This window comes from Narcine bancroftii, chromosome 3 (assembly GCF_036971445.1).
Source record: "Narcine bancroftii isolate sNarBan1 chromosome 3, sNarBan1.hap1, whole genome shotgun sequence".
In the NCBI taxonomy this organism is placed as follows: Eukaryota; Metazoa; Chordata; class Chondrichthyes; order Torpediniformes; family Narcinidae; genus Narcine; species Narcine bancroftii.
Genome location: NC_091471.1, coordinates 278992927 through 279017122, shown reverse-complemented (window position 1 = coordinate 279017122; position 24196 = coordinate 278992927). Strand labels below are relative to the sequence as shown.

The 24196-nt window shown below is 42.6% G+C and overlaps 1 protein-coding gene across 5 annotated transcripts in view; it reads left to right on the top strand.

Moving 5' to 3' along the window:
* The window catches only part of iqce (IQ motif containing E), a 123440-nt gene extending 100421 nt beyond the window's left edge, over nucleotides 1–23019 (top strand). For 3 of the 5 annotated variants that reach the window (XM_069928288.1, XM_069928287.1, XM_069928284.1), the window contains 6 exons: nucleotides 1986–2009; nucleotides 9053–9166; nucleotides 10000–10130; nucleotides 15912–16009; nucleotides 21212–21358; nucleotides 22362–23019. In XM_069928288.1, coding sequence (XP_069784389.1) covers nucleotides 1986–2009; nucleotides 9053–9166; nucleotides 10000–10130; nucleotides 15912–16009; nucleotides 21212–21358; nucleotides 22362–22432 — 585 coding nt within the window. In that variant the 3' untranslated portion in view covers nucleotides 22433–23019. Of the gene's footprint in view, nucleotides 1–1985; nucleotides 2010–9052; nucleotides 9167–9999; nucleotides 10131–15911; nucleotides 16010–19599; nucleotides 19658–21211; nucleotides 21359–22361 lie in introns of those variants that run through there. The other 2 variants (XM_069928285.1, XM_069928289.1) reach the window with 2 other exon arrangements.
* The last annotated feature ends 1177 nt before the right edge of the window (nucleotides 23020–24196 follow it).

Here is a 24196-nt window from a genome sequence, read left to right as displayed (position 1 = left end):
CATCCAACACACTGTTAATGTCTTCCACAGAGAAGACTGAAGCAAAATAATAATTTGGCTCCTCTGCCATCTCCTTGTCTCCTATTATTATTTCTCCAGCATAATTTTCTATTGGTCCTACACCTCTCTTTTACTCTTTACATTCTTGAAGAAGCTTTCTTTATCCCCTTTGATATTGCTTGCAAGCCTCCTTTCATACTTCATCTTTTCCATCCTAGTGAACTTTTTGGTTACCTTCTGCAAGTTTTTAAAAACTTCCCAATTCTCTAGCTTCCTACTAATTTTTTGCTTCCCTGTATGCCTCTCTTTTGCTTTTATGTTAACTTTGACTTTTCTTGTCAGCCACAGTTGTGACATTTTTCCATTTGACTATTTTCTCTTTTTTGATATTTATCCTGAACCTTCCTCATTTCTTGCAGAAACTCCACCCATTGCTGCTCTGCCGCCTTCCCTACTAGTGCCTCCTTCCAATCTACTTTGGCCAGTTCCTCTCTCATGCCACAGTAATACCCTTCACTCCACTGAAACACCAACACATCTAACTTTACTTAAATTTACAATTGAACTCTATCGTATTGTGATGGCTGACCCCTAATGGTTTCTTTATCCTAAGCTCTCTAATCACATCAGGTGTATTACACAACACCCAATCCAGTAAAGCTGATCTCCGAATGGGCTCATCAACAAGCTGCTCTCAAAAGGCATTCTCAGTTCATCCAACGATCAATTGATCCACTAAACACAGCCCCGTGAGTGTTCCTTTTTAATCTTTTCTCCCCAAACTTTGTATAGCTCTCTCTCCTAGTGAATCGATTGGTCAACTAGAGCCTATAGTTTAAATATGAAATTGGGTGGTGCAATCCAGATGGCAAGATCTAGATGAAATGGGGAAGTGGGTCAAGGAATGGTTGTTGAAACTTAATTTGTTCAAGTGTTAGCTATTGTATTGTGATTGGTTATACCAGGGCAGAACTTGTGCAGTAAATGGTAGGGCCCTACAGAGTGTCATGGAACAAAGAGACTTGAGTTACAGTCTCGGAAAGTGGTGACACAGGTAGAGTGGTGAAGAATGCTTTCCTTTATTGATAAGGGCGTTGAGAACAGGATTATGCACAGTTTTGGTCACCAAGCTAGAGGAAAGATATCATTTAAGCAGGAAAATAGCAGAAAAGATTCATAAGAGTGTTTCCAAGACTGGGAAGTTGAATTATAAGAAGAAGCTGGATAGGCTACGTCATTTCTACCTGAAGGCTAAGGGGGGGATCTTAGAGCTTTATAATATCACAAAGAGCAAAGATAAGGTAAATATTCATTGCTTTTTTCTTAGTATCAGCAAATTTAGAGGACTAGAAGGGAATGTTTAAAAAGGGACCCAAGAGATACCTTCTTCTCACAGAGGATGGTGGGTATATGGTACCAGCTGCTAGAGAAAGTAAAAGAAATGGGGGCAATTGTTGATTTCAAAAGAGATTTAAACAGGTACATGGATAGGAATGGTAGGGGGATATGGGCTGAACACAGGCAAATGAAAATCGCTCTGTTGGCTTGGACTAGATGGACAAAATAACCTATTTCTGTGTTGTAGATTATGACACTACGTTTCATTGTGTCAATGAAATGATGTAATTGTCAAAAATCATCTGCTTCATTAATGCCTTGGTCTGACCTCTGATTCATCATCACCACCGTATCAAGGGTATTTGAGGACAGACAATAAATGCTGGCCTTACAAATGACAAAATTGTCCCTTTCTTGTGGACCAAAGGCAATGTTGTTTACATCGATTTCAAGCTTCATTGCTTTGAACAATTATAAAACATTTACATTATTACAAAAATGTTTAACAGTTCAAGGCTATGTGTATAACATTAATTTAGTTTTATAAAAATGGAAGATGCACTTCTGGGAAGTTATGTTATTAAAGTGGTTTAATCAATTTACTTAGCAAATTTTAGTAATGTTGTTTTGTTCTTTAATACATATAGAAAGAAGACCAAGAGATGGAGGAGGTAGGTTTGATCCCTTCTCAAAAACAGCCCTTCTCAACCTTTTTTTGGTATGGCCCCACTAGGACCATGGGTCCCCTTCCCTGTAAAGCAGTCAAATTTCGGTTTCTTCTTTACTTCTCTCCAGCCAACTACAGAAAAAAAAAAGATATTTAAAATAGTTGTTACTTGAGGTGAAAAGAAACCTTAAATGTGCTGTTGCCCCCAGGACAAGGGGTGAGGGGTGAAAGGGAGGGGGGCAGGTGTAGGGCCTTCATTGACAATGGCTGCTCTAAAGCTTTGCATATCTTTAACATAAGAAACAGGAGCAGGTGTAGCTGAAACAATATCTTGATGCTGATCTGTCATTTCAAAAGATTGTGGAAGATTTATGTTTTTATTCTACTTTCTCAGCTTATCACCGTATCCTGTGACTTTTAATCCCAGCTTTGAAAATCCTTGATAATCAAGCATCTAAGGACTTGATTGAGGCGAATCCATGACACTCAGTGTCCCTGAAGGGACTCTCATTTGTTTCTCTTACTACAAGGGGTGTGGGGCAATACTAATAGCAACTCTTGTCTGCCTTATGTCCAGATTGGCAGCAGAACGTCGAGCACCATCACGCTGAGCACAGGCGCACCTCATGGCTGTGAGCTTAGTCTGCTCCCGTTCATGCTGTTGATCCAATGCCAGATCAAGCTCCAACAGAATTAAGTTTGCAAATGACACAACAGTAGTTGGACTCATCAGCCACAACGACGTCTCAATATAGAGAAGAGGTAGAAAATCTCTTGAAATGGTATGAGACGAACAACCTGAGTCTCATCATGGATAAGACAAAGGAGACGATTGTGGACTTAAGAAGGAACCGAAACGACCTCCCTCTACTACACATTAATCGCTCAGTAGTGGAAGGAGTTGAGAGCACCAAGTTCCTCAGAGTTCACTTAAGAAGTGACCTATTCTGGACATGCAATATCTCTTCACTTGTCAGGAATGCACAAAAACAGTGCACTTCCTTAGAAAGCTGAGGTGGGCAAGTCTACTGGCCACCATTCTGTCAGCTTTCTACAGGAACACCAGTAACTAGGCCTTTAAACACTCCAGTGTAAAATAAAGATAACGGGAACTTTTCCGTGAACCTGCGGTGTGAAAAGGTCAGCCTGGGAATTTTAAATGGGTCTGCAGCCCAACCTCGTATGGCTATAGGAGATTAAAATTAAAAGATTCATACCTCCTGACAATAGCGGGCCACTTTGGCATGTCATGACAGCAGCACAATCTGGGATGAATAGCTGTCCTCGTTAACCATAATCCCTCATGTAGCTGGAACCGCTCTGTATTTCCAAGACTGGTTCCAGCTGTGTGAAGGATTATGGGAAACAAGCCAGCCATTCATCCCACATTGTTCCGCCATCACGACGTGCCAAAGTGGCCCTGAAGTGCGGTGGGGGGGAGGGGAAGATGGGCAACTGACAGACGTACAGCCAGGGAGAGGGAGGGAGGGAGCGGGCAGGTGAGCGATGGACGAACGGAGGGGGGAACCACTTACTCCTGTGAGAGCGTAAGATGTCATGGATTGGTGGTGGGACCCCCCAAATTGCTAGGGAGGGCAAATTCCTGGGAATTTGGGCAGCAGTGTGAAAAGCCCTGGAGATCCTTCATTCCCGGGAATTTCACCGGGTCATTGCTCACCTGTGGTGTGAAAACAGCTATCGAGAGAGCCCGAGCCAACTGCATCACAGTGTAATTCAGTTGCTATAAAGCATCAGATTGGAGGTCAATCCACAGCACTGTAAAAGTGGCAGAGAGGATCACTCAGGCCTTCCTCCCTCCCCTTGATGTGATTTATCGGGATTTTTGTTTAAAGAGAGCTTGCAAAATCTATAATGACCCCTACCACACAGCATCTTCCAGCTCCTACTGCTGGGAAGGAGATACAGAAGTATTGGAGGCAGATCCACCAGGCTGAGGAATAGCTTCTTCCCATGGGCAGTGAGAATGCTGAACTGCAAACACAGCTCCCCATTACTCTACTATTTATTAATAATATCTGTAAGACTTGTGCAGTAAAATCCCCATTATCCGCAATTCAAGCAATCAGCAAAAAAAATCGTAAAAAGTAAATTGGTAAAAAAAAATGAAAGTTAAAAATTGGTGCATCCCCTTCCCCCTTAGAGGTAATTTTGCCAATCCACACAACACACAATCCCAAGTAACTGGCAAATTCACATCCAGCATCTACCGATCCCCATATGTGCTGGATACTGGGACTTTTACTGTATATAGGTTCCATGTATCCGTGTGTATGTTTAGCTTTTATGTATGTATATTTTTCACTGTTTTTGTACCATAGACTGGAGAACCCTTGTTTCATCAGGTTGTACTGTTACAATCAGATGATAAATGAACTTATGGCAGGCAAAATTTTGTGCAATATATTTCTGAACAATTACATGACATTAAATGAATCTTAAATCTATAGTTCTCCAAGGTAAATAGTTCCAAAGAATAACAGCTTTTTACTGAATTTTATTCTGATTTTATTCCAAAGATTGTGCCCTTCAGAATCTACCCTTCAGGACAATTGCAACATGACTTCCCAACTTCTGCACTCAGTGCTCTGACTGATGAAAGCCCATGTGCCAAAAGCATTCTGACCACCTGTGTTGCTACTTTCAAGATATGTACTTCTAGATCCCTCTGCTCTATAACATTCCCCAGATCCCATTCATTGTGTAGGGCCTACCCATGTTAGATTAAGAGGTTTAGACTAAAGTTTCAATAAGATTACATCTAATTATTTTAATAATAGAAAATGTAGTCTATGCAATATTTTGTCACAGGTCAACCCTTTCACCACAGGAATCCATTCAGTAAATCTTTGTTACACTACTCTCAAGGCAAACATATTCTTTCTTAGATGAGAAGACAAGATGTGGTCTCATCAGAGCTGTACAGCTCAAAGTCCACACAAATCATCAATTCTTCAATCCCTGTGTAATTTGCTTTCCTAATTATTTGTTCTAACTTTTCATGATTCATGTACAAGGAGATCTACAATCTTTGAATAATAACATTTAATAGTTGCTCTCTACTTTGAAAACATTCTCCTTTATATTTTTCCTGCAGAATTCATTTTGCTAAATAATATTATGTCACTCCTTGCCTAATCACCATCTCTGTACCTCCTTGCATCCTTCTTTCTGGCTTTGTATCATCACCAAACTTGAATGCAATCAGTCTCTTCAATTAAGTAATTAATGTAGATTGTAAATGGCAGAGACTGAAGCAGTAATTACTGCAGCACTCTACAGTTACAGCTTGCCAGCTGAAAATGACCTGTTTATTCTTGTTTCTGCTTTCCAGCTGTTAATCAATCGCCCATCCATTTTGGACTATTTTCCCTCAACTCCAAGAGTAACTTGCATGGGTCATATTCTCCTGCAGTCACATCCTCAGAAGCCTCTAGCAAATTTTCCATACATAATTTCCCTTCTGTGAAGCTATATTGACACTACCTAAGTATGTTCATACTGGACTCCAGCACTTTTCTGTCAATCGTTCAGCTTACTGATGTGTTCCCTCTTTTATTTAATTCCACCTTTCTTGAATTGTGGATTTACATTTTAATTTTTAACTTTTTTAAAATTTTGACATTTCGGCCCACGAGTCCGTGCCGCCCAATTTACACCCCATTAACTTACACGCCCGGTATGTTTTTTGAACCCTAGTCCTGTCCTGTTCACTGGCACTGTAAAGGCCTTGCACTAACAGCTATGCCAACCGTGCCACCCATTTTCCAAACAACTGCAAGCATTCCAGAATTTAGGAAGATTTGAAAGATCACAACTGAATTAACCACACTCCACAGCTATCTCTTCTAATGAGTTCTTTTTCCTCCCTTTTTTTAAAATTTTTTATTTTTCACACTATAAACCATATTGACCAAGATACATAGACATTTTTTCTCTTGAATATATAGTGTCATTTTCTCCCCCTTTTTCCCCTCTCCCTTCCCTCCCTCCCTCACCCCCTTCCCCATTTATTTGAAGTTCAATCTATAAGATACATTAAACCCGTTAAACAATGTCGTCACTTAATAAAAATAAACAAGAAATTTTACTGAGTCAGTTCTTTTCGTTATCTTCTCCTTCTGTCATTTTAGGTGGTGGAAGTCCATGGTAGGATTTCTCTATTGTATTTCATGTATGTCTTCCAGCTTAGTTCCTTTTCCTCCCTGATGTTAACTCATTGCTCCCCCATTATGTCCACAATACTTTTAGTGACTCCCATGAAGATAGAAACATAAAACGAGTTTAATATTTCAGCTACTTCCTTATTCTTCGCTTTGGCCCCCTAATTTAACTAACTCATTGCAGTTACCTCCATGACTTTTCTTTATTACATATTCATAGTAACTCGTGTGTTTCTTTTTTACTTTTTGCCTGTTCATTCATGCTTTTAATTCGCTTCCCCTTACCAATTTTTGATCATCCTTTATTGATTTTTTTTTTAAATCCTCCCAATCCTCGGGATCATGTTTCATAATCATATCAGTTGAGCTTGAAGATTTCAGGATTTAGTTCAGGCTTTTAAAAAAAATAACATTTGGCCAAAAGACTTGATTTTGGTTATTATAAAACTTTCATGCCTCAACTTTCTGTCTCTATCTAATATCCCAATCCATATTAGCCAGTATGAAGTATTTTTATTTAACTCTTGTTTTTGTACTCAACAATCTCAGTGTTTAACAGAATTTGAAATTCAGTCATATAATGGCCACTCATCCCCCAAAGATCCTTTACTGTGAGTTAATAATTAATCTGCTCATTTTATAAGATCTTAATTAGCTAGCCACTCGATGATTCTACATGTGTTTTTCAAGGAAACTTCCTCAAGAACTTATCCAGAAAATTTCCCCTGGCAGCTTGATTTGTTGATGTGAAAATTGAAATTCCCCCTAATTACTGCATTTGGATTCATTACAAGTTTTACTTCAATGATTAAAACTCTTTCCAATGTCATGAGGAGGCTTTATAAACTCTATCCACCAGCATTACCTTCTCCATTGTATTATTTCCTGATCCTCTGAGCCAAATTAGTTGTACTTTCTTGTTTATTTTTTGGCCCTTGTCTTCACTAGCTACAATAGCAGACACTTCAGCGTCATCTACAAACTTGCTGATAATGACCACATTGATATAGATTACAAACAGCAATGGACCCAGCTTCGACTCCTGAGGGACACCACTAATCACAGGCTTCTAATCCAAGAAACGACATCCACAGCTCTGCCCACATCAACCTTTTTGTTCACAACGTTAGATTTGTGAGATATGACCTCCCATTTACAAAACCATGCTCTATCTAATCAGCCCTTTCTCAGAATACTCCATACTAACTTAACAACCACCGATGTTAGGCTCACTAGTTTTTTTGTTCCCAGTAGACCTATTGAATGGAGGCATATTTGCCACTCTCCAGTCTTCTGACACCTCGTTTACATACAATAACTCATAAATCTCAATTCCAGCAAATTTGTATACCTTCACTTGCATCAGGACCTTCAGCTACTTCTCAACTGTAATACTGTCTGTTCTCAAGACACTCCATGTTCCCCAGTCCTTATGTCTTTCTCCACAGTAAAAATGGAGTACTCTTTGAGGACCTCCTGATCTCCCATGGCTCCACGAAGAACTGACTAATTGACTCCTGAGTGTTCTCATTTTTTCTCTTCTTACCATTTTTCCCTTTCTGTACTTATAAAAATTGTTTGAGGTTATCCTCAATGTTATCTGCCAGAGCTATCTCCTGTCTGCTTTTAGACCTCCTGATTTTTAGCTTGCGCCTCAGTTCCTGAGGTACACACTTGAAACCAGCTGCTTATACCTGCCCCATGCCGCCTTCTTGCCCTTCACCAGAGCTTCAATTTTCCTCATCATCCAAGTTTCCCTCACCCTTCACTCTATCTGGTTCTGCATGTACTGAAATCTTGACGACACACATTTTTAAAAAAATCATTTTCCTAATGTTCCTCTTCCTTCAATCAATTTGAGCTCATTCCTTCCATCTTATACCTTCAAATTTGGCCTTTCCCCAATTACTAATTTTTTTAAAGACCTACAGCACAGTAACAGACCACTTCAGCCCGTGAGTCCGTGCTGCCAAATTTACATCCAATTAACCTACACCCCTGGTATGTTTTGAACAGTGGGAGGAAACCAGAGGCCCCAGGGACAGCCCACGCAGACAAAGGGAGAACGTACAAACTCCTTACAGACAGCATGGGATTCAAATCCTTTTCACTGGTGCTGTAATGGCATTGCGCTAACCACTACACCAACCGTGTCACCCATATTTTAATTTGTGGTCCCACTCTGTCCCTCTCCATAACTATCTTAAGCCTAAATTTTAATTTATCCGAAGTCCTGATACCAAATTTGCTCTGTACTGGATGAAAGTAAACCTTTTTTCCAATGTTGTCCCTAAGCCATGCATTTAAGATTATTTTTACTTAACCAAGAGTCAATGTTAAATGCACAGCAATGCTGATATATTCCAGCTATAGAATATTATCCTGGGTTAGAGAACAAGGCAAATGGATGGGGTTAAGGGCTAGATCATTAAATGGTGGAACAAGCTTTAGGGGCTCAATGTCAGTCTCTGACAGTAAGATCTGCATTCTCAATAAGTTTCATTTATAGTTTGTAAATGTGGAGTTGTGAGATATTCTTATGTGACAAAGTACAAAACTTTGTTTGACTTGAAATATACTTTTGATGCACTTGTGAAACCAAAAGAGGGAATTAGAAGTGAAAATACTCCATTTCTGAGCACTAAAACCTTTATGAACAAATCTTTCTTTAAAAATAAGATGCAACTGAAGAAGTTCATTTACTATTAACCTAAAACCTTTATGAACAAATCTTTCTTTAAAAAGAAGATGAAACTGAAGAAGTTCATTTACTATTAACGTCAGCTGGGGTGGAAATTCTGTAGATTCTATTTTAAAGTGGATTGAAGCTTTTTGGATCTGAATACTCAATCCTCATTGTTTCCAGGCAATTACTATGATTCAAGCATGTGCTCGGGGACATTTAGCCCGGCAGACGTTCGAAGGTCTGCACACTGTAAATCTGAAGCAGATGCCTGAAGCCTCCCCTTGGCAATATAAGGTATTTAACATTAGTGGAGCATTTTCCCAAATTTTTATCTTAACTAGATTCATTAAAAGCAAGGAGAATATTCCCCACTATCATTGATACAGAAAAAAAATCTTTGATGCAGGAAATATGAAATATTTGTAAATATTGCTGGAAATAAAGAGCAGATCAAGAAGCATCTGCAAAGAGGGAAACAGAGGAGGCGAAATAAGTCAATTATGTGTCATCAGGACATCAATAATTTGTTCTGATCAATAGTTATTGCCATGAAATGTTAACTCTTTCCTATCAGGTGCTGCTTGATCTGTTGAATGTTTTCCTGTGTTTTTATCTCCTTTTCATGGGATATCGCCATTAATACCTCGAACAAAGAAGAATTGTTGGCCATAATGCTGAAATTGATAATGCAATTTTCATGTTCTCAAGTAGAATGATTTTAAAAGGTGTATTGACATTGAAAAGCCAGGACTTGCATATTGCAATAGATAATATTTCAAGGCTAAAAGGCATGAGTTTCCTGATGGCCCTAGCCTATTAATTGGAAAAAATGTTCCTAATTGACAAGGACCATTAATAATGTTACTAATAAATCAGTAATGTTGAAGAAATTATTTTACCAAGCAAGTGGGTGAGAATGTGAACCTTGCTATCACATGTTCGGGTTGAATCCAGGTAAATACAAGAGGAAAGGAAATAGAGGATATGTTGTTAAATGAGGCACAGGGTGGGGGTTGCCCAGAGAAGATGATGTTGAGCATTAACCAGTTGGATACAAGACTTCATTATGATGCATTTCATACGATTATGAGTTACATTGTGTATTTTACATTGCATCTTGATTCCAGAGTCCACAAGTTTCTCACTGCAACACAATTCAAAACCAAATCCTGACTGGAGATGAGAGAGATGAGGCTGTCTCCTTTATCCAGTCTTGCTTCAGGGCTCACCTGACCCGGACACAGTATCTCAAAGGAAGGTAAGACTGAGACAAGATAATGCGTGAAAGGTCTTTCCCTAACAAACTATCTCATTTCAATAGGTTGTCACTACTGAGAAGTTCTATGTAAGATATGTCTGGATTGAAAAATGCAAGCAGGTGAGGGAGACCTGCTGCCCAATAGAGATCCCTTAACAGCCTGCAGACGGCCGCATTTTTCAATATTTTAGAGTCTTTTGTAGGAAATGGGTAGTTTAAGGCCTATATCAGAATATTTCTGATGTGAAATAAACAGATCTCAAGGACAAATTATGTTTATCTCAAAGGGACAAAGAGAAGCTTAAGAGGCTGTAGATGTCGACTACTAGGAAGGAGCTGGAAAATTTGAAGCAAGAAATATGATGGCTGTGTGGCGGCGGCTACACTGCTAACTGAAGGATCGCACAACCAGATGAGTTGAGTTCAGTGAGCAAAACTGATTTATTGCAGGCTCCTAGCTGGCTCCTAGCCTGGACCTGGCTGAGAACTGTGCTGGGGGGCCTCTGACCTCGATGCTGAGGTCAGGAGGAAACCCCCGACAGCGCCATTTTGGCCGGCTGCCCCACCACATGCTTGACAAGCGGGGCTGGTTCGCCTGCCTAATGGAGTACCGCTACACAGCCTCCCCCCCCCCCCCCCCCCAGAACCGGCGCCAATATCCTTTTTTGCCTGGCGGCCTTGCTTCTTGGGTTGGGCCACAACTACTGGCTCGGTGGGGTCGAGGTGGGCTGGCTTTAACTTGTCCACCATGAACAGTTCCCTCTTACCACCGATGTCCAGTGTGAAAGTGATCCTGAATGCTGGAGAACCTTGTATGGCTCTTCGTATGGTCTTTGTAGAGGTGCTGTGGACGGGCCCTGCCTGATAAAAACGTACTCTGCGGAATACAGCTCGCTGGGGACGTAAGAGGACCGTGTGCTGTCTCTGGGCGGTGGTGAGGTGTGAAGGAGTCCACTAGGCCCAGAGGAGGGGAAGTAGACTGTGCAGTGACTGCTGGGGGTTGTGAGGTGCGTTGATGAACTCACCAGGTAGGGCTAGCGGTGCATCGTAGACCAGCTCGGTTGATGATGCCTGTAGGTCTTCTTTGGGTGTCCAGAAGCACCCAAGGCAGCTTGTCCACCCAGTTGGGGCCGGTGAGGTGGTGGTGCAATCGTTCAAGTAGCCCATTGACCTGTGGGTGAAAGGCCATGGTGTGGTGTAGCTCAATCCCTAGCCTGTTGGCGAGCTGTGCCCAGAGCCCAGAGGTGAACTGGGCTCCCCGATCACTGGTGAGGTGGTTTGGGACGCCGAACCAGGAAACCCAACCACTCAAAAGTGCTTGAGAGCAGGAGTCCATGGAGGCATCTGGCATCAGGATCGCATCAGGCCAACGAGTGGTGCAGTCTACCACTGTGAAAAGGTAACAATTACCTTGGGAAACAGGTAAGGGTCCGACGATGTCCACATGTATGTGGATGAACCGTTCCCAGACGTGTTCAAAATCTTGTACGGGTGCCCTGGTGTGCCTGTGTACCTTGGAAAGCTGGCAATGGGTGCAGGTTCTGGCCCAATCCGCAATCTGCTTCTGAAGCCCATGCCAGATGAAACGTTCTGCCACCATACGGACCATGGACCTGATGGAAGGGTGGGAAAGGTCATGGAAATGGTCGAGTCTTCCCTTGCCTGCACCACTGCTGGGGAACCACTGCTCGCGGGGTGCCCATGGAGATTTTGCACAAGACTGTGCCCTCACCATGAGGAGTCGGGAGGTCCTGGAACTGCAGGCCCGTGATGGCAGTCCTGAAGGCCCGCGTCTCCTTGTCGGACTTTTGGTCCCGGGCGAGCTGGTCAAAGTCGAGGCCAGGTGTCAGTGTGCAAATGGCCAGTAATGAGAGTGCATCGGCGATCACGTTGACTTTCCCCGCCTTGTGCCAAATGTCGGTGATGAACTCCGACACGAAGGAGAGGTGACGCTGTTGGCAGACTGACCAGGGATCTCTCGCCATAGAGAGCGCCTGAGTGAGGGGTTTGTGGTCGGTAAAAATGGTGAAAGGCCTCCCCTCCAAGAAATAGCAGAAATGACGCACCGCTAGGTACCTGCCCAGCAACTCATGATCGAAAGCGCTATACTTGCACTCTGGCAGGCGAAGAAGTCGGCTAAAGAATGCCAGTGGTTTCCACTATCCATTCACCTGCTGCTCCAGGATGGCGCCGACGGCTGTGGTAGAGGCATCGACAGAGAGTGCCATATTGCAGGTTGGTGCGTGGGTGGACGAACAGGGTAGCCTTCGCGAGGGCATCTTTCGTGGCTTCAAATGCCCTGCTGGCCTATGGAGTCCAGGCGAGTGTCTTGTCTTTGGCCATGATGAGGGTAAAGAGCAGCTGCATGTTGCATGCAGTGTCTGGAATGAAGCGATGATAGAAATTGACCATACCCGCGAACTCCTGTAGCCCCTTGAGGTTGTCCGGGTGTGGGAACTTCCTGATTGCAGCGACCCTTATAACAGCAGGTGTAGCTCCTTCGGCTGTGATGGTTTGGCCCAGGAACTGCATGGACTCTTTCCCGAACTGGCATTTGGCCAGATTGATTGTTAGGCCAAAGTCAGCCTGTTGGGAGAAGAGGGTGCACAGGTGAGACTTGTGTTGTGCCCGGTCTCTGCTAGCGACAAGGATTTTGTCCAGGTAAATGAATACGAAATTAAAATCCCTGTCAACTGTGTCCATGAGGCGCTGGAAGGACTGGACGGCATTCTTGAACACGAACGGCATGTGTAGGAACTCGAACAAGCCGAAGGGGGTGATGATGGCCGTTTTGGGTATGTCCTCGGGTGCACCGGGATTTGGTGATACCCACGCACCAGGTCGACCTTGGAGAATACCCTCGCACCATGCAGGTTGGCCGTAAAGTCCTGGATATGAGGGATCGGGTAACGGTCAGGTACTGTCGCATCATTAAGCCATCCGCCGGAGGCATTTGGGACCAGGTGGAGTGGTGAGGCCCAAGGATTGTCAGAGCATTGAATGATCCCCAGCTCCTGCAGTTGCGAGAACTCTTCCTTCACTATCTGGAGCTTATCCGGCGGGAGCTGGCATCCCTTGGCATGGACCGGTGGGCCTTGTGTGGGGATGTAATGAAACACCCCGTGGCGTGGTGAGGCGGCGGAAAACTGTAGCTGGAGGAGGGACAGGAACTCATCCAGGATACACTGAAATTCGTCTTTGGGCGTGCTGACTATGGCCATCTGCGGCTGCTCTGTGCAGAAGGTGTTGAGGCGAATGTATTGGAAAGTACGGGCATCAACCAGGAGTCCATGGGTGAGGAGGAAGTCGACACCCAGGATGGCGGTTGGGAGGGACGAAGTGGTGAACTCCACGAGAACTTCCGCTGGCCAATCTGGAATTGGACGGTCTTATCTCCATACGTTCAGATCTCCGTCGAATTGGCTGCACGGAGGGGAGGTCCTCGAGGCCAGTTCTGGGACTCGATGGCTGTGGTCGGGATGCCGCTGATCTGGGCGGTGTCGACGAGAAAGCGTCGGCCGCTGACTGAATCCCGCAGGTAGACAAGGCTGTGTTGTTGGCCAGCCACCACAGCCATTAACAGCAGCCGGCCTGCTCGTTTCCCTGGAACGAGCAGGGCTGACGACACTTCCGAGCCTTGGCTCCCCTGCGCTGGTGGAAGAAGCAGAGGCCTGAAGTGGATGGCTTGCTTCTGGCTATGCTCTTTGAGGCCTTTGCAGGGGACAGGTGATCCACCGTAGCGCTAGAGAAAAGTTTGGCGTGGTCATGTTCATGTCTCATAACCTGCTGGACTGCTGAGCCCTCCGGTAATCATTCGAGCCAAAGCTCCTGAGCCTTTTGAGCGACCTTCCTAGGGTCGACGAAGCTCTCCTGGGACAGTAACCGCCGGATGTCTTCAGGCAGATGGTCGAGGAAGATGTGCTTGAAGAGTGGGCAGTTGGTGTGATCGCCCATGAGCACGAGCATCTTGTCCATCAACTCGATTGGAGTTCTGTCCCCCAAGGCGTCGAGGCACAGCATTCGAGCGGCACACTGGCGCCTGGAGAGGCTGAGGGAGCCGGTGAGCACCTGCTTGATGGTCCCATACTTATCTTCCTTGGGTGGGTGCTGAACGAAGTGCAGCACTCATTTGGTGGTGGCCTGGTCCAGGACGGCGACCATATGGTAAAACTTGGTCGAATCTGATGAAATCTGGCGAATGTGAAACTGAGTCTCTGTGTGGCTGAACCAGGTCTCCGGCTCCTGAACCAGAAGTCAGGAAGCGTGATGGCTATAGCGTTGATTGAAGGGTCATTCATGTCGGGTTCAAAGACATTTGAACCTGTCGGGGTCACCAATTGTAGTGGCGGCTACACTGCTAACTGAAGGATCGCACAACCAGGTGGGTTGAGTTCAGTGAGCAAAACTGATTTATTGCAGGCTTCTGGCTGGTCTTGTACTCCCAGATCTGGCTGAGAACCTGGCTGGGGGGCCCTGACGTCACCGGGGCATCACATGGGTTACCAAGTGCAGGCTTTTGAGCCCGTTGCTGAGGTCGGGAGGAAACCCCCGACAGCGCCATTTTGGCTGGCAGCCCCGCCGCATGCGTGACAAGTGGGGCTGGTTCGCCTGCCTAATGGCGTACCGCCACAGCTGTATACTAACGAATGTCAAATCCAGACCTACTATCCAACTTCAGGTAAGTTTTATAAGGAGTTACAAAATGATTACTTGTACAATAATCTAATAACCAGCATCCAACATTAATTTGAAAGGGGAAGGTCCTGCTGGACATTCACCTTTAACCATTAGCAGCTCAAAAAGTTCCATGGTGCTACATGTTTAGACTTCCAAAAGGTATTTGATATAGCTCTTATTAAGTTTTTACCTGTCGAGGTAATTTGTGGGAATGAATAAGGAAAATCAGGAAACAAAAACTTATTAGTGAAGTCATGGTGAGTGAAATGTCACAAGGGATTACCACTGAACTATGGAAATTTACAACGAATGAGACACAGATGCAAAACAAATTGATCAAATTTTCAAGGTATGAAACACGGAAGGGCAGTGAAGGCATGACTCAGGGATACAAATAAATAAATGAGAAATGCATGTAAGTACAGGAATGTCACCTGAAATTTAATTCTGATTTTTACATCAGAGGATATTGGAAGTCAAAATGGTGCAAAAGGAGACAGTCTTCATTTATGTCCGCTAAGCTCTTGAGGCAAATCTATGGGGGCTTACAAATAAAAGCAGATGGTTAAAATGACCCACATCTAATCACACTTTGATTCTAGTTAAGGATAAGGTTCACATTTGGGTTTTGGGGCAGTGCTAAAAAGCAGCTGAAGTTGCGTTTCAAAGGTCAAAAGAAACACTGGAGATTTTTTGGGTTTTCAGCCTTGAAAAGCACAGAGATCTCACAGATGCACAAAAAGAAAATTTGTTCTGTACCAAATTGTGGGAGCAAGGGATCAAGCTTTAAAAGAAAATAGGAAAGTAATCCAAAATTGCACATAATTTAAGCAATAATTCTGAAATGAACAAACTTTGGACTTTTATTGGTTCTTTTAAACTAAGGTGATTGAATAACCTTCATCCATGATTTTTGGAGAGAGACAAGAGTGTTTTTTTTTCTAGTGCATTTGACTTGCCTGATCAGGAAGAAGTGGCTAAACCTCTGCTTTTTCAATGCTGATGGCCTTTCTGCACATTGTCGGGTGCTGTTTGTTGTTTTCTAATTGTGGATCATCGATATAATGTCACCGTACGTTTATATTTTACCTCTGTCTTTTACAGCACGATGCAAAGGAAGAACATGTCTGCTGGAGAGACCTGTGGTTCCTCATTCACTGTGAGGAAACCTTGTGATGCCCAGCTCCAGCTAAGGTACTCAGGTATGAATGAAAAGCTCCTATGTTAAAGACTGGAATTCTTACTTTCACAAAGGTTAGATGCATTTATTATAACTTGCTAAAGTCACTCAGCATCTTGCAGCTAAAATTAGTATTTCCTATCCCCATTTCTATTTTTACAAGAGAAATATTCTCAAGCCTAATTTATATCTTAAATTGAATTTGGGGGGTTACCAAGCATTTCTACCCAGGTTGTTGAGTATTTGAGAATAATTAGTGGCTTAGGCAAAATGTTTATAATACTTGAAGTTCCATGAAGAAAGTTTGCATTGTTAGCATTTCCCAACTAATGGATCATTTTGGGTAGCAGTTATTATTTTGACAAATAAACCTTGCCTCTCATGCAACAAATACATGCTCCCTTGGGGACATTGGTCGAAGGGAGAAGATTCAAACAAAAATTTCCCTGCCCCTCTTCCAATAGGGACATCACTGAGAGAAAAAAGCTAAAATCTCATCTGAAAGAGAGCACTGAAGACAAAACAGCACTCCCAGTTTGTGGCCCAATATCATCCCACGTTTGTACTGTGGCTTAAACCCATAGCCATCCAACTTCCAAGATGAGAGCACTACCAACCAGGCTAAAATAACAACTGAAATATCTATATTTGTTCCTTTTTTCTAAAATCCTGCATTGTTTCCTTGAATGAAGCCAGAATAATTATTCATTTGGGAAACACAAAAGCTGAAGATGCTGGAATCTTTTTTTTGTAACTTTTTATTTATCACACTATGAACCACATCAACCAAAGTATGTACAAATGTTTCTCATTAAATATACACAGTGACATTTTTACTGAACTTCGACTCGACTACGTCTGATCATTTTCTCGTTCTTCATTTTGCACTGTGACAGATGCTACAGAGCCTTAATAGCGTTTTGACTTGAAACATTGACTGACATTTCTACCCAAGGATGCTGTTTGACCAGCTGAGTGCCTCCTGCATTGTTTGCTCATAATTATTCCCTCACTTACCTGTTCCTTGCAATTAGAACACAAATCTTGAGAACAAAATTGTTTGACTCCTTCATAGATAGTAGAGGCCATCATATGTAGCTCTGACAAAAAAGTTTGGCGGAGTAGACACAGAATTAGTTCACACGTGGGAATCTAAAATTAGGGATCATAAATAAAAGTGGTCAAAAATAAATCCACAGGGAATGAAATACAAAAGAAATATCCAGAGAATTTGGGACTCATTCTCATGGGAATATTTGAGGTGAAATTTTAAAATGTAAAGAGATGAAGCTAGGTAACCATTGAAGGGGCTTGGGAGAGGTTTAAGGGGAAAGGAATGATATGGAGCTGGGGATAGATCAGGAAGGATAGGATACAGAGCATAAACATCAAAACTTTCCTAGCTGGGCTGAATGGCTGTGTTATAGAGTCATAGAATCACACAGCAGGGAAACAGGTCCTTCAGCCCAACTTGCTCATGCCAAGCAAAAAGCCCCACCCACACAAGTCCCAGCTGCCTGCATCTGGCCCATACTCTTGCAAACCTATCTATGTATTTGTCCAAATGTTTCTTAAACATTGCAGTAGTTCCAGCATCAGCCACCTCTTCTGGCAGCTTCTTCCACACATCCACCATCCTCTGTATTAAAAAAGAAGTCACCTCTCAGATTTCTGTTAAATCTCTTCCCCACACCACCACCCCCTCCCCCACCTTAAACCTAGGTCCTCTGGTTATCTCCTACACTGAGCAAAAGATTCTGTGTGTTAATTTGATCTATGATTTTGTGCCTCCAGAAGAATGCCCCACATCCTCCTGCAATTCAAGTGCAAGTTCAAGTTCGTTATCATTTGATGATACATATACAATCTGACAAAACCGTATTTCTCCAGACCACGGTACACACATACACACAACACACACACACACTATACAGTACATAATAATCATACACACACTCTGCAGTACATAATTACACATAATATACAGTACATAATTACACACAAATACAATGTACAGTACATAATAATTACACACTATAAAGTACATAAAGATTATACTCACACAATATGCAGTACATAATTACACAATCAAAATATACAGTACATAATTACACAAAATATATAGTACATAATTACACACACACAATATGCAGTACATAATAATTATACACACACACACATACAAATCGATCTTTAAATAAATAAAAATATATGGGGTGATTTACTCGATAACAGGATACTGATCATGAATCTCACAGCCAGTGGGAAGAAGCTATTTTCCAACCTGACCATTCTGTTTTGAAGTTCCTGTATGTCCTATTTGATGGTAGTGGATCAAAGGTACTTGGTGCTGGATGGAAAGGGTTCTCTATAATTCTCTGACCCTATTTAAGCAAAGCTTCTAGTAAACGTCATCAATTGAGAAAAGGGAGACCCCCAGTGATCCTCTCAGCTGTTTTGATGATCCTCTCTATCGACTTCCAGTCCAATGCTTTGCAGCTACTGTCCCACTCAATGATGCAGCCAGACAGGACACTTTCATTTGTGCTTCTGTAAAAGGTTGTCAGGATGACTAATGAGGATGGTTTCTGGGTCCAGGATAGTGCACTGTGTCGGTTCTATTTTATTTTGGACTCCCAAAAATACAACACCTCACATTTTTCTGTATTAAATTCCATCAACTGTTCCTCTACCCATCTGACCAATTTACCCAGATCCTCCTGCAATTTTTGCCAATCACTACCTAAAATACCAGACACTTTAGTGTCATCCATTAACTAGATAATCATGCCATGTACTTTTTCATCTCAATCATTTATATAGATGACAAGCAGCAAATGACCCAGCTCGGAATTCTGCTTTCTCTCCTGGGATCCCATGTGATCCAAACTCCCAGAGCAGCCTACTGTGCAGAACCTTATCGAATGCCTTACTGAAATCCATATATACAACATAAATAGCTCTGCCCTCATCAATCTTCTTGGTCACGTCTTCAAAAATACTCTTATCAGATTTGTGAGACATGACCCCCCCCCCCCCCCCCCATTTACAAAACCATGCAGACAATCCCTAATCGGCCGTCTTCCACATGAGTGTATGTATTTCTTCTCCCTCAGAATAGTCTCTAGTAACTTACTAACCACAGATGTTAGACTCGCTGACCAATAATTCCCTGCAGCCTCCTTTGAATGGAAGCACAATATTTGCCACCCTCCAGTATTCTGGTATCTCATCTCTGCTTAATGACGATTCTTAGCTGGGATACCATCAATTTCCTCTCTGGCTTCCCACAGAGTCTTTGGATATATCAGAGTAGGCTTCGTTTACAGCATCTGCAGTTTTCTGGTTTGTGTATTAATTGCAATCACAGCATCTGCAGACTTTCTTATATCTTTGCCTCCTATGGACTGGGGACCTGCTGAGATTCTCCAGCCCTTTTGTGTATCACAGCAATCACAGCATCTGCAGACTTTCTTGTTTCAGGCCCAGGATATTTGACAACTTTAATATTCATCAGGATCTTCTGCACCTCCTCAACTGTAAAACTAATTTTTCTCAAGATGCTACCTTTGACTACCCCTTGTTCCCCAGCTCTCCTGTTTCTCTCTGCAGTAAAAACAGAGAAGCACTAAATGAGGACCTTGACAATCTACTGTGGCTCCTCACAGAGGTAACTGCATTGTTTTCTGAGGGGTCCTTTTATCTATTTATGTACCCAGCTGATATTACCTTCCCTATGCCTGTTTCTTGCTCTTGACCGGAGCCTGAATTTCCCTTGTCATCCAAGCTTCCCTACACTTGCATGTCTGATGCATGACTCTAACAGGAACATGTATATCCTGGACTCTTGTCAACTCCCTTAAAAAAAAAATCCCATTTTTATACATTCCTCTTCCTTCAAACAACCCATTCCAATCAATTTGAGCTCGTTGCCATTTTATATCTCATTCTGAATTTGAACTTGTGACCCCGCTCTGATTCTCTCCAGAACTATCTTAAACCTAATAGAACAGCGGTCGCTAATCCCCAAAGGCTCATTCACAAACACTTCATTCACTTGCCCCTCCAAATTTCCCAGAACTAGATCGGGCATGGTTCTTTGCTGAGTGGGATCGTCTCCTTGTTGCTGGAGGCAATACCATTCATCACACTGTATCTTTGACTTGCTACCATCAGGATGATCAAAATCAAGACTGCCAGGCTGGGAAAGAGCTTCTTCCTTCCTACAGGCTATGAGATTGAGGACAGTATCCTGTAATTAATGAAATTGAGTGAACTATTTCAGAATAGTTATATATAGTTAATTTATATTTCTATGTCTACATATGATTATTATGTGCTGTGTGAGAAATGTGTGTGCACCGGCTCCAGAGAAATGCTGTTTCATCAGGTTGTGTATGTACAGTCAGATGATAATAAACTTGTAACTTCCCTGAACACATTTGACAAATTGAACCCCATCTAAACCTTTCGTACTGTGACTTCTCTATTCAATATTTGGAAAGTTAAAATTCTTGAATATGATACCATTATGGTATTTGACCTTCAGCTGGCAGCAATCTCCTGAAATATTCACTCTAATTCCCATGACTATTTGTGGGCCTGTATTACACACCCAACAAGGTGATCATGCCTTTGTTCCTCAGCTTCACCCATTCGCCCATATTGCCTTACTAGCCAATCCATCTGTAATGTCACCTCTGACCACTGACATGACATCCTCTAAATTAAATTTTGACGTTCAGCATGGTAACAGGCCATTTTGGTCCATGAGTCTGGAAAGGGGTACTGATGGTAGTGATCAGCCATGATCTGTAAAATGGCGGTGCTGGCTTGACGGGCCGAAGGGCCTACTCCAGCTCCTATTGTCTATTGTCTATTGTCACCCAATTAATCTACACCTCCAGTACGTTTCAAACAGTGGGAGGAAACCAGAGCCCCCAGGGAAAACCCACGCAGACACAGGGAGAACGTACAAACTCCTGACGTGGGATTCAGAACCCAGTCCCGATCATTGGTGCTGTAAAGACATTGCGCTAACCACTGTGCCAACCATGCCTCCCCTACGCCAATCGTGCTGCCTCATACCAACCATACCACCCATGTATCCTTTCTAAACCAATTAATGCAACACACCAACCTCTTTTATTTTCCTCCTCTTGCTCTCTCTTGAAGCCCTCAACTCTGGAATGCTCCTCTCTTAACCATTATATTCTTCTTCTAGGATCCAGGAGGGATGATGAAAGTAGTGATGAAATCGAGGACCATGCATTAAGGCGTGAAGACTCAGAAGACACAGAACATCTAAAGAAGCTTAAACTCTCAACAAACAGTCCTTCATCAGGTAAGAAGACCAGGATTCAAGCCACAGGTACTTTTATTTCTCTCATCTCAATTTTTGCTTCTTCCGTCAAAGATCCTTTACTAATCTTTAGTTCCACTGACGGAGACTGGTAAAGGTGAGGATATTGAGAGCAGAAATACTCAACGTTACTAGAAAAGCCACTAAAGGAGTGAGAAATTGGACTTTACGCAGAGTGTGCAAACTTTTGCAGAGTTTAAGTTTCCTTTAGCGACCTTGTTACTGACATGAAAAATATTAAGTGTGGAATTAATGCAGATCTTAAGCTGCGAGGATGGGTGGAGACAATTATGGATTCAGTGATAGATAAAGAACTGGAGGCTGCCCAAATACACAATTGTTTTCTCTTCATGATGAGCCCTATGTCAATTGATTAAGTCCTGAATCACGGAATTCAGTCCAATGGATAATTCCACCCCACCCCCCCCAACTCCACCAATCCTTCACAAGAATGAGTGGGAGTCTTAAGGAGAAGAAGTCAGAATATGAGGTGACCCTTATCTGAATGAACAGCAAATCAAAATCTGACTACAGCCGTTAATGAAATTGTATTTATTAATAATTTTAACAAATTTTAAAATATGAATAAAAGAAATTGGTAGACAGGTAAAAAATACAATTATTCCTTCAGATATCTCTCGCTCTAATCGTCCTTCCCTCCACCCCATCTATCATTTTTCATGTTCACAAGTATGATATGTTACTGGGAAATTAATCTAAATATTGTTAAAAATTCCTCTCCAATCCCCATCCGCTCCAACCTCCTCTCATGATCAGAACCAGTCTAGGAGATCTCATCCCAGAGGTTATCAATATAACATTTTGTATGATGAGACCTGAGCCCGAGTCGGCATCGTGTCTGGGTCTGACCTGTAGGGAAAGAGTCTACACCCACCACCCAAATATTCCAAATGATTCTCTGGGGAAAGGAGGAATTGACCAACGTCTGTTTTTATCAGGTTTAAACAAAAGTGTGGCATCCAGTAACAAACGTAATTTTCTTCTCTTCCAGAGAGCTTCAGTCTGTTTGAAGCAACTGGAGACTTGGAATTTGATGATTCTGATGATGTCATTGGCTACTGAGACATGATTCTAACTTGTAAAGGTGGATTGTTTTACTCCAGGGATCCGCTAATCAAATGTATGGAAAATTGATGAAGGAAAAGCCAAGGAATTGAATTTTGCTTGATGGATAATTTGTTCAATTGACTTGGTGGCTCACTGAAAGGGTTCATTGTAAATGGTGAACTTAAACCACATTACAGAAAATTAATATCAAAAGGTGATAAATTGCTGGATGTGCTCAGTAGGTCAAGTACCAAGTGTGGCCAGAGAAGTAAGTTATCAGAAGACGACCATGTGCCATCATCAAGGCTTTTTCAACATTACTGCAGGAACTAATTTCCTCTGTCACATCTAAAGGGCAGCAGCCTCCACATGCAAGGTTCCCTGCAAGTTGCACACCATTCTGGTTTAGAAATACCTCAATGTTCATTGCTTCTGGGTCAGAATCCTGGATTGTCCTGAATACAAGTAATGTCTGTTCTGCAGCACCTCACCACCACCTTTTTAAAAAGAAATCAGGTTGTAAATTAAATGCTAGCTTTCCAGCAATGCCTACAGTCCTTGATGGATTGAAAAATAAAGACGTATCATGAGAATCCATATGAGATTTGACGGTGGATTTGTGACTTGAAGTGTATTGATACCCTCATGTTTCTCTCTCCACAAGAGTTGCCAAGCTGCTGAGTATTTTAGGCATTTTCTTATTTTACTTCAGATTATTTTGCTTTTCTGTTGATCCACTCATCCTGTTTCCCCTTGAAAGTTTGTGGCCAGGGACCTGCCCATTGCAATGTCCCTTTCCTGGGCACTGTCCCCGCAGCATTACACAGCATCATTTCACTTTGAAGAGGAGCAGTTTTGCAATGATAAGCGCTCAAGAGAAATTCAAAAGTGCAGATGCTGCAATATTGAGTCAAAAAGGAGAACCTGGAGGAACTCATTGGGTGGGGCAGCATCACTGGGTAGAAACATCCAGTCAATGTTTTGGGTCAGGACCTGCTGCTCCACATCTTGTGTAAACCTTCCACTATGAATTGCATAGATTGAATCAGAGAGGATTTAATTCTAATGTTGAGACTGGAACCTCACAAATGATTATCCCTGTCCTTGTGGATCACCTTCTTGCTCGATATTGTTAAATGGATACTGGATTGATTCCAAAGCCATGGTCCAAAACTATCCCCCAATGGAATAAGAAGTGTTCCTCCATCTTCAGATTCATTTCCTAATTGAATTTTACATTAGAGCCTTATTGGCTTCAATAATCACTCTACTAAAAGCAGAAAATACTGGATTGGAACAGCTATCATCTGAAAGTTTGATCACATAAATTGCTGAAAACTAGGTTCACCTGAACAGCTCTGAGCTTCCTATTGCAATACACGTACTGTCGAAACTCAGCAGATCACGCAGCATCCATAAGAAGCAAAGGGTCCTGGGCCTTCATTAAAATATGAGCTTTCTGTTGCCTGATACTTTAATTCTCCAAAACACAGAAGTGTTGGAGGAACTCAGCCAGTCGTGCAGCGTCCGTAGGAGGTAAAGATATATTAAAGACGTTTCGGGCCCGAGCCCTTCCTCAAGGCATAAGTGAAAAAAGCCACTGGAGATCCACACTACTGTGGCAGACAGATCCGAGGTGCTCAACGAAGCAATCTCTCAGTCTGCGACTGGTCTCTCTGATGTAGACGAGACCACAGTAGTTGACCCCGCATAGCGTGGATCGCCCAGTGGCCACCCATTTCAATTCCTCGGCCCATTCCCTTGCTGACATCGTCTGTG